Here is an 11,227-nt window from a genome sequence, read left to right on the forward strand (position 1 = left end):
TGGAATAGGTGAAAACAACACAAAAATTTATTTTTCTAAATCTAGATACTGAGAACCAGAAAATTTCCCCACTGAACATTTGACAAATTAATTGAACTTGAATAAGGTCGGTAAAGTTTGAAAAAAGTGCGAATTTAAGTAATTTTTTCGGTTTTGTTGTCATCCAGAAATTTTGCTACGATGGCAAGTTGACGTAACGACGTCTCCTCTCAATTGAATGACTTTATAAGTTGGTGACAACACCAATCAAACCCATTGACATTTCCAGTAATTTGGCCTGTAGATTTAGGATTGTCAGATTTCTTAAATTAAGTCTTCTCAACATGTTCGCGGGTTCAAGGACTTTAAAAATGAACTTGTGAAATTAGTCAATACAAATGCTTGCTTATCCTAGGAACTTGAAAGCAGTGTCGAAAACGAATCGAAAAGACTAGCGCCCTCTGTTCTCTTTATCTAATTTGTGCTATCATTTTTTTTCTCTGTTGGAACTGTAACGTGTATTGGTGGTGTTAGTCCTTTATCATTGATCTCTTCTCTGACCATTAACAGAATGTCCCCTTCTTCCTTTACGGGCCTACGTCTGCAACAATATATCTTATAGTCCTCGTCCCAGTCTTCCGCCTGTTCCACGGTCTGGGCCATGGGACTGTGAAGTGTCTCAGGGAGCCAGAGTGCCATAATGCCAGCGATAATCCCCAGTATCCCAAAAATGACCAGCGGAAGTGTTTTGCTGATGATTGGAAGGTCAGCCTGGATAAGAGAAAATTATAGCTAGGGCCATTTTCAGTTCATGTTTCTAGACTTCTTTTAAGACTGCGCATGGTTTTAATTGCTACGCCTTCTCGTGGGTAAATCAGCCAATAAGATGTAATAACAAAACAATCCCGACCTGCCTGTGTGGAGGCGAGGAGAATCGGAGGCGCATACCGACATCCACGGCTGTAGACCGAGCCGATCAAACTCCTCCTCTCCCTAATTATCAGGCTACGGATTTATGATATTATGATACTGAAGAAAAATGCTTTCAGTGCTTAAAACATAACGGCTGTTTAAAAGTAGGCGACCATTTATTGTGGTTCTCTGTGCATGAGAAATTAAAGTGTCGAAAGTACAAACCAATAACACGATGAATGGTGTTATTATGCTGCCACAACGAGCCATCATAGAACACACACCAATGCCAGTATTCCTAGAAAGGAAAAAGAGGGTTTGCCTCCGTGTGAGAACCTGTAAACTTGTTTTTTGTTTTGCACCTTTTGTTTTCTCATGTTTTATTGTGTTGACTTCGTTGTTTTCCTTGTTTTACGTCACCCGTGTGTTTTACAGGTTCTTACACCGGAGGATATGCCGAAGAGACAACTGTTCATTATACTTGTTGTTTAAAACTACCTTATTTTAACTTAACACCCTGACAAACTATCATTTTCAGAAACATTTGAGACTTCGTTTTTTTCGTTCGTCTACTCTAAAATATTTGAAGGTGAACTTTTGTTAGATTTAGGCTCTTATTGTTTGTAAAAGATATACTGTTGTTCACGCTACCAGCGTACTCGAGAAAGACTCTATCGAGTAACCGATCTTTGTTGAGCATGCGCGGTATCTTGCTAGGGTATACTTACCTTTCTTCCCTTTTCCTAGCTCAACCCACCTTTCTCAGTAGCTTTCTCTGCGCCCTATCCACCTTATTGGAGCCTCTTCGCGGGCTCATCGGATACAGCCATTTTTGTATTTATACACTCGATCGTGATTCCCATCGTGGGGACAACCGAGGGTGTTTAAAACTTCATAGAGGGTTGTAGGGTTGATTACCAGTCGCTGGTCGGGAAATTAGCTCGCGCTCCTCTTCCGAACGAGAGAGCGGCGGGAATCGAACCTAAGAGTGTTTTCACCCCGAACGCTTTATTCTCTAGTATGGGAGGCTTTAAATATCCTTGGTATTATTCAAAGGCGTACAAAATACATTAAACTGTTATCAGATATCGCGATAACTACCCCTTTTTTTTCTGCCATGTAGCCTTGTGGCAAGAGACTTGGCACAGGGAGCCAAAACTATAAAAACAAGGGTATCTACTTGAATTGCGTTATTTTGACTTATTAAGGGGAAGGGAGAAAAAAACCCTTCCCCACCCCATTTAAGAGCGACATCACTTCTATGTTCGTAAGGCAGGTTGCCGCGGCATCATGAACGATAAATGTAAGTTTTCTTACCTAATGATGGTGGGATAAAGTTCCACAGTGAAGACATAAATCCCCAGGAATGTTGCTAAGATACAGGCCTTGCCAATAACAGCCAGTATGGTAACAATAAACCGTAATTCTTGAAAAGTAATAGAACAAAAAAGAGAACATCATTTCCTTATAAAACTTAGTTCTGCTGTCAAAGGATAGAAAGCTGTTGTATGGCAGAAAATCCATAGCTTCACACTTGTGTTAACCTCGGCTTGACGACGGCCACTGACTGTGCTTTCTAACTCCACAAGGTCAATTTAAAGCGAACAATTTGAAAACGCACTCATTGTATACATGACTTTCTTTGTTTTGTTGACACTTTTGTTCTAAATAGCTAGTTTCTGTTTTATTAGATATATTTTGATTGTTTTATGCATTAATATGCCATAATTAGCATTGTTAAAGATAAAACAATTCTACCCTGTTCCCCCCCAAATTTGGTGTCATATTACACCCTTTCCAAAATGGTCACCTCCCGTCCACGGCTACTTACCTCAGTCCCCGCTCAATGGCCATTGTAGAGAGGTTTGATTGTATACTCGTACTATAAAGGACATGATTACGGGCGACAAGAGGAGCCCGCAATCTTAATCTCCAGGTTGTTATTGCGCATGCGTCGCATATATGTAGCCAGCATTCATTTGGACTTCCACTAAGAATTAATAGATGCACAAAACACAATTTGATCACGCGCGTTCGGACCTTCTATCACTCGTAATCTGATCCCGCAAAGCACAGCGATGGAGCAAAAGCGTTTTGATCTTCGATCGTTGTCGTCTGCTCTCCGCAGTCTTTTACTAGATTAAAGTTTTCTCTGTGATAACGTAGCTATAGTACTCAGTGCAACTTTTTAACATACCTTCATCTTTGGGAACAGCCAGCACTAGCATTCCTGACAGTCCTCCAATAATCATAAAGGACGCGTACGGGATACGACGACCAAATCTGCAAAAAATGAATGTCGTTCGTTACAATTAAGGTTCGTGGCTAAGACATCTGTTATCCAAAGTCCAGGAAATCATGCATGCCGTACCACAACCTGAGCGCAGGACAGCAGCCATGTGAAGAGCGCACGAAAATAGCCGGAGAAAGATCCTCTGTGATTTTTATAGTCAGAGTGAGGGTAATTTTACGATATCCAATTTCGACATTTATTCCTTTCCCGTCATTATTAGAGGTATAAGACAAGGTTCTAAAAAGTCGATACCAAAAGATATACCATGGCAATTCACACTCGTACAGAGTTCGTTCTCCGTACGTAATTAAGATGGCGGACTTTGGGTCTAAGCTGTCGAAGGGTCGATCTCGAGGTTGCACGAAAAAAGTGGACTTTAAGCGCAGTCTCAACTTGCCAGAGCAGTATTAGCCTGCGTCACAGACAAAACTAAACTTCTCGTAGGAAACGATATTTTGAAATCTTTTAGACAAGTAAGCATCAATTGTAACGATTACCTGAAATCGACCACCTACTAGTAAAAAACTATAACAAAATATATTTTAGTTATGATGAATTGATAGCAGAACTTCTTGTCATCCAATTCGGTAGGTAAATGTACTGGTGATTTAAACAAATCGGAATCCAACCTCGTTCCCAGGGTTCTCTCCTACCCGTCCCTACAGAGCCAATAGGATAAGAGAGAGAACCCGAGAACGAGGGTGATCGGACTCCCGCTACGCGTTCGCCCTATTTTGTTAGTATGATTACAGACCGAATTGGATTCCACTCAGTCCTATTACCACTATGAATTAGTGTTACGAAAAAAAATTAAATCAACTATCAAAGCAACGGAGACCCCAAATTCCTTTGGAAGCTCATCTTTTACGGTATACAAAGTAAAGCACTTTATACAAATCCAGTTAGATGTTTTCCGTGTGGAAGTGTAAGAGGGGTAATATACTTGATATAATTTCAGTAAAAGTACTCTTGGAAGATATATTGGAATTAGTCGTTGTGATCCAATTTCCCGTATCCAATTTATCCTTGGGTTAGTTTCCTTTTTTGAGTATGCTGGCAATGATTACGAGTTTAAAACGAAGGAAAATAAAATTTAAACCACGATAAAATTAAACCAGAAAATATATCCTAATCACAGATAATACCTGGACATAAAAAACCAAATTATTAATGCTCCTGGAACTTCAACGACGCTCAAGATGAAGAAATTTAGGTACATGTTTCCTGCTAGGTTTCCCACATTCAAGCTTATACCAAAGAACACCAAAGCGTTCACAAACCTGTCAGAAAACAGTACTGGTATTAGATGTTAGAGATCCCGTTAAGATATACCATTCTTTTTACGAGTACGGGTAAATTGCCAGTGCTCGTTGCCGCAACTACGGCCCTTGACTCTTAGAAACGGCTTGGCTACCGGGTAGAACGGTAACGCCATCTTCATATCTGGTAAAATTATTTTGGATAATATGAATCTGTACGGAGCAGAACTCAAAGACATCAACGGGGAGAAAAAAGAATGAGGTTTCAAAACGAGCAAGTTTCAGGGATATTCTACATTCTTTTTCATTCTTTCGTCACTATTCACCATTTTCACATAGGCCATAATGCATCTTGTTTACCTCCAAATTTTGCATAACTATTGTTTCCAATTTCTCCTGGTTATTGCAGTAGTCCCAAGAGAAATTGAAGACAATGGTTATGCACTGTTTTTGTGGGGAGGGAGTAAAGAAGGTGCATTATAAGACCACGATATGAACTGAAGCACACACTACCAACTCCGGTATGGCTAGTGCCTTACGCATGCGCACAGCCATATCACCTCAGCAGTGGGAGCCATGGACAGCTGTTTCGTCCTTGTTAGGACTCATCAACATGGTATAGCCAGCACGGTCTCACCTAAGATCACAGACCCTGCGTTACTGTCGAGGCGAGTGCATTATGGTCTATGTAAAATTGGTTAATCAGACGATAAACAGAGACCGCAGCACTTCATGGAAAGGACGCAAAAAGCCACGATCAACGATCGCGAATATAGAGCACCATTCCTAAAACACTACTGTACGTCTGCCTCATAAGAGTTTGAAGGGACCAGCCTAGTGCGAAGAAGTTATACTGATTTTACTTTGACTAAGCTGCAATTCATTATCCAAGAAGCGTTTTTATTCAAATTTAGAAAGAATAGCCGCGTTCATAAGAATAACCATCGCTGTTCGAAACTCGTTAAAACACTCTGTCTCCCGTTTTTTTCCGAATCTTAAAAAGAAGAAAAAAATGAGCTCATTCTACTATGGTACAGAGGTATAGAAATGTTGTACCGCTGATCAGATTGAATGCAGGAAACAAGCCATTTCCAGTGTGAAGGAGTTTGAGAGGTGGCAAGTTTATTATGTTCCTTGAATATACCAGACCACTAATTTTGCCATCGATTGTAACAAACTGCTTTCAATGACTTCTAAAGAGTCAGGAAAGCGTTACTCGATCGATGTTAAAATAATAATGAAAGAGAATATATAGTTATAATACATTTTGCATTTCATAGAAGGTTTGTTACAAAAACCTAACACTTACATTCGTTGTATTTGTCACCTGGGAAGCTTACAGAAAGGGATTTCAGGAAGATATGAAAGACTCCTGGGCTGTAAAGCCTGTAAACTCACCAATTAAATCCACAAATTAAAGACCTTTTTCTGAGCCTTCTGGTTCTGAACATGTCCAGAATACCGTAGTTTTTTCTAATCTGATTCCGATTTCTATCCTCTTCCTTCTTAAACTCTTGAATGGCGTGTTTGAGTTGTGCTGAGTCGATATCAACTCGATTTTTCCTGGCGTATTTCATCAGCAACTCATGAGCTTCGTCCAGACGATTCTTCGCGATCAACCAGCGAGGGGACTCTGGAATAATCCTTTCAAAAACAAACAAAAAACAAAGATATGGCAAATAATATTATGGGGGGTATACGATCTTTATGGAAAATATGGCTTTGTTGTTTTGAGGGCGGAGGATGAGATGCAATAGAAGGGGTGGGAACCCCCGAACGGAAATACGCCAAATAAAGGGACTTTAACCAGACGTTATATCTATATTATATATAAATTATAATAGTAAATACCTTTTTCTGATAGGTAGGTTTTGTAAGCGTGCAGTCAAATATGGGTACACTGCTAAGTTCACTCCTATAACTGATTTAATGCGAGAAAGAGATTTGGAATTATGGAAGAAGGTGACCACTGACAATCACTGCTAAAATGATCTTCTTCCCTGATTCGTACGCGGAATCTACGACACAAGGGTCATGATTACGTTGTACAGCTTGTTTGGACTGAAGGTTCAAGCAATGTCTTATCAATAGATGTATTTTAAATATTATTTAAAATTTCAATTTACATGTTGTCTTTAGGTATATATTACTATAAAGTGATTGTTGTTAACTCACACGTATGCTTGTGGGTGTTATTTTTTATAATGCCTTTTTTAACATCTTCGTCATCTTCAAAGACTCAAAGTCACGGTGTTGGTGAGGTCACTGCATACTAGTCATGTGTGCAATCAACAAAATTATAAACAAGCATTTTTCAGTATCCTGATGTGGAAATGAAATTCCGACCCGCAGTCAGCCAGGCATACAACAAGCCAAAAAGTTGGCTACGCCCCTGAAAACAGTTAGGTTCAAAATGTCCTTACCACCAACATAGAAGCAATGGCAATCCAGGTAGAGACACGGCCAGCATAAGATATTTCCAATCACGAATAAGATAAGCGAAGAGCGACAGTACAGCATACCCAGCACTTACGAAAATGTTGTTAACAAACCCTCCTGCAGTGCGATGACGAATCTCGATAATCTCCATGCAATAGACGAATCGAACGAGGATACAGCCAACTGTGGCAGCTCCAGCTATGAAACGAAAGAGTGAGAAAAGGGAAAGGCAGTCTGCGACAGCAGATACTATACCACCAATAACCTGTAAATATAACATAAGACGAAATCATAAATATTATCCGTCAGACGTAAGCCTGTGAGTGGAATGATCCACCCAAAGTGCAGGCCGAAAGATACATTTTGTCTAGGTTTCAATCGTCATCACTGATTGATTTGCTGAAAACCAGTAACTGAGGTAGCAAAATGAAACGCTTGATGGGGTTGGTATATCATTTTTTAAGCGCTGTAATGGTATACACAATAGAGAAACAGTGATTCTGTTTTGCCATGCGCATCCGATGAGGCTTTGTGGTTTGCGAATGTCTTAAAACGGTTGCATACTGCGTCCAAAATTCTTGAAAGAAGTTTGTTAACAATATGACAAAATGCTTTCTCTCTTTTACAAGCTGCAACTCTAACACATAAGGAATAGTTAGTGAGTAAATGGAAGAAAAAAGCAAATGTATAGTATTTAGCAATTTTTCCGACACATAATGACACTGCACAGTGATACTCGTTGAAATTTAGACTAATTTTTTAAAATGACAATCCTTTCCTTGCTTTCGTCCAAGGTGAGAAACAACCTTAATTCTTCAATCGAAACACTAGGACATTTTGTTGTCCGTTTTGCCGACAACAGCCGTGTATAGACCGATGATGTGCAATATACTCACCATGACAAAGATACTGAGAAAAATTCCGATCTTGCGGCCGAAATGATCAGACAGAATACTGAATACAACTGAACCAACTAATAATCCTGCCATGTAAACGGACTGGGTCATAGCTTTCAGAATCTTCCTATCGCAAACTAGGTCCCACTGAAAACAAGAGATATAAGGAAGAAAAAGAAGGAAAATGTATGATTTCTAAGGGTGCTTCATATAACACTACATATTTCATTTGGCAAAATATTGACGAAAACCAAACAGTACCATGAGTAAGCAGTTTAATTCCAGGTCAATTTTCAGCCATCAACTTTGTCAGCTCAAATTCTACCCCTCGTAAAACAGTCATTTTCTTTTCGTAAGAATTAAGGCGGACATCTCATATGCCTGAGGTGGAGGTCACCTGATATTGCGCTGGGCAGGTCCTTTTATTGCATTTAATGAGAAGAAACAAGACCAAGATTCATGGTCAATTAAGATTTATGATATGGCCTAAACAAAATCTTTTCTTTCGGGACAAGGCGGGAAATCGCGACCGCGTAAGATTGGGCCCATATTAACCGCCAGGATAGTCAATCAGAACTCAGAATTTGCTTTACTAGATAAACTCGTTTGCAATCATTCTGTGGCAATTTAAGTTTAAGCATGTTTCAAAACTCTTTGATGGGTCCAATTCAAAGGGGGAAGGTGTCATTACTCTCCGGATCCTCCCCACAGCTTCACCATTGCACTGCTGTTGCAGTCATCATACCTTATGCAATGTCGCGAATTAAATTGTTCTATTTGATTAATTGCGATGGATTCCAGTTTTCTTTTTTGTAGAAATGTTTTTATATCCATGAGTTATTTTTGTAAGTCAAGTATGGACTTAACATTCAGTAGAACGCTTAAAAAGAACAAAAGAATCAAAATCACTGAAGATTGCCTAGATAATTCCCTTCTAAGAGTCAACAAAAAAATGCAAATCCCGAATATGAAGGTACTGAAGCAAAAAATTCCTAATGTCTCTTACTTTTACTTAAAAGAAATGGACACCCAATTGTTTCTTTGACCTTCCATTCTCTCAGTTCACTGAACCCTGGTCATTCGTAGTGAGTTTTTTGTCTAGACGAGTTTCGGTATTTCGGTGCTAGCGTTACCTAAGAGCTGAATTAAGTACCTTATTACATGAAATTTTCGCGACATGTTTATTTCGCGATTTTGATGTGCGCTTATTTGTGACTCGCGATTTTGCGAAAATTTTATTTTTTGAATCAGTTTAATTTCACGTTTTTGAGTATTTCAATTTACATTTTATAAGCATCTCCTTGAATTAAATAAAATTACTTTATCAAAGGAACGTAACGTCAAAATTAAGAAAAACGCAACAGCGAGACTAAATGTCAACAGTAACAACAAAGCAGTTCTCACAATGTCCACAAGCAGTTCATGCTTGTACGTGAATCATCATCTTGAGTCAATTGACCACAACATCCATTTACACTGAAAATTCCTCAGAAAAGTAAAAAATGTGAATTTAAGTGGTTATAAACTAGTTCTTTGTTGATTATGAACGTAATGTCAATCACTTAATTATCGCGTCATGTTATGCTCGCGATACTTCTTGATCGTATCACTTTAATTTCGCGATTTTTTTGTATCGCGAAATTTGCAAAATCAACGTGTCGCGAAAATTTCATGTTATAAGGTACACAAAGATGTGAAAGTGTTTCCGACAATCAACTTATGATTTTTGTTTACTATAAATCCGGGGGGGAGGGCTAATCAACAAAGTTTGATACGGGGAGGCTCCGCCTCGAGGTGGAACCCATTAGATTTTTATATACAATTTTCAACGGAAAAAAGTACCCCTTCCGTACACTCTCCACTGGAAAATAGTCCCCCTTTGACATACCAACTAACAGTAAGTTTGTAAGCCATAAGGTGCGTCATTTAGAGGTATTTCAGTTAAAAGTAGTTTTAAACACCTAGCATGTGTACAGACGTCCCTCTCCCTCAGAAAAAAATCGGGAGGAGAGGGAGGGGGACGTCTGTACACAGGCTATGAACACCTAAAATGATAATTTTCCCTACCTTCCCATATACTTCAACTCAAGAAATCCCTACCCTTTTATTTACGAGAACCCTGATAAAGGTACTCTTTTCGGGAGGAGCCTCCCTGTATAGGCCATCACGGGGAGTTTCCCCCGGTTTTAATGTACCGAGCTAAAGAATACGTACGAACTTCTCACCTCAGTAACTGCACTAGTGAATCCACCAGTGAAATTGTAGTCAGCGCATTTTTCACAGCATGTTCCACCCTTAAGGACTGTGCAAGTGTTATTCTCCTGTGTTTGCGAAAAAGCAGCACAGGAATACTTTGGAGTGGCGCCGTAGAAAACTTGAACAAGCTGCTGCAAACCGATAGGCAGAGGTATTATACACATAAATGTGTACAGAAGGAAAGTATATCGACCGAAGCCACCGACCATGGCTAATATGTCATCAAATTCGTAAGATTTTTTGAGCTTCGAATTCTGCATCTCCAACTGATTTTTTTCGTTCGCCATGTCCATGTCCTTTCTGTCCATCTCTGTTCTTTTAGCCTGAGGATATTATGCATGAAAACATATAATATGTCTAAGAGTACAATGGGTTATTTTCATGATGACGTCAGAACCTGACTGGAGCTACAGTAGCTTCAGGGTCACAAGACAACAATCATCCCCGCCTCGGTACTTATAGAACTGTAAGCGTAACGTCAACAAGTGCGTGACATATTAATGCGGCGGTTCAAAGTAAGAGAATTTAGCATTTGGCGAAGAAATCTGACCTGGGTGCCCGTCCCCCACCCCCCCCCCCCCCCCCGCCAAAGAGGCAAAATGTCCATTTTCGTTTGAAAGGCGAGAATCAAGAGGCGCAAAACCAATATTACGTTTGGTTTTTACTAAAATCACAGACAACAGTAGTTGAGAAGGTTGTGCAACTTAGCAGTAGTCCATTTTAATCCTAAAAAAGAGAGCTTTCTCTTTTTCTGAATATCCCCCCCCCCCCCGCACCCCCATTCAATATAATGTTGGGATATAACAGGACAGAAACGTTAACCCTATTAAAACCGTTCGAGCTCGGGACCACCAAACATAGCGACTTTTCCACTGACGTCACAAGATCGAGCCCAGTTCTCTAGCGTAAATATTCAAGACGGTCTGAGCAAAGGAAAATTTGCGGATTCAAAAATATTCGGATACGTGTGGACGAGGTCTAAGCCTCGCTTTGAAACGGAGGCTTGAGGTAACTCGCAAATGGCCTATTTTCACTGCTTCATAGCCACCAGGATTACTGGTTATAAGAAGTGTTGTAAGAACATTTGTAGCGATATTCTATCTGCAGTCTTTGAACATGCATTTGAAAAGAGAAAAGTTGTTACAAATCTTTTCATCTCGATACTGATTGACACTTTTGATGTACAGTTGCAG

General features: G+C 39.7%; 1 protein-coding gene across 1 annotated transcript; it reads right to left on the bottom strand.

Annotated features, from left to right (window-relative positions):
- Window positions 1–33: 33 nt before the first annotated feature.
- Window positions 34–10,451, bottom strand: LOC140952790 (organic cation transporter protein-like). The gene is made up of 9 exons (XM_073402238.1): window positions 10,004–10,451; window positions 7,779–7,925; window positions 6,867–7,147; window positions 5,842–6,087; window positions 4,330–4,464; window positions 3,089–3,174; window positions 2,209–2,317; window positions 1,117–1,189; window positions 34–750 (listed from the first exon to the last, which is right to left on the bottom strand). The coding sequence occupies exons 1-9, from the start codon at window positions 10,340–10,342 to the stop codon at window positions 454–456; spliced, it is 1,713 nt and encodes a 570-aa protein (XP_073258339.1). The 5' UTR covers window positions 10,343–10,451; the 3' UTR covers window positions 34–453.
- Between the last annotated feature and the right edge of the window lie 776 nt (window positions 10,452–11,227).

The sequence above is a fragment of the Porites lutea genome, chromosome 11 (assembly GCF_958299795.1).
Source record: "Porites lutea chromosome 11, jaPorLute2.1, whole genome shotgun sequence".
Taxonomy (NCBI): Eukaryota; Metazoa; Cnidaria; class Anthozoa; order Scleractinia; family Poritidae; genus Porites; species Porites lutea.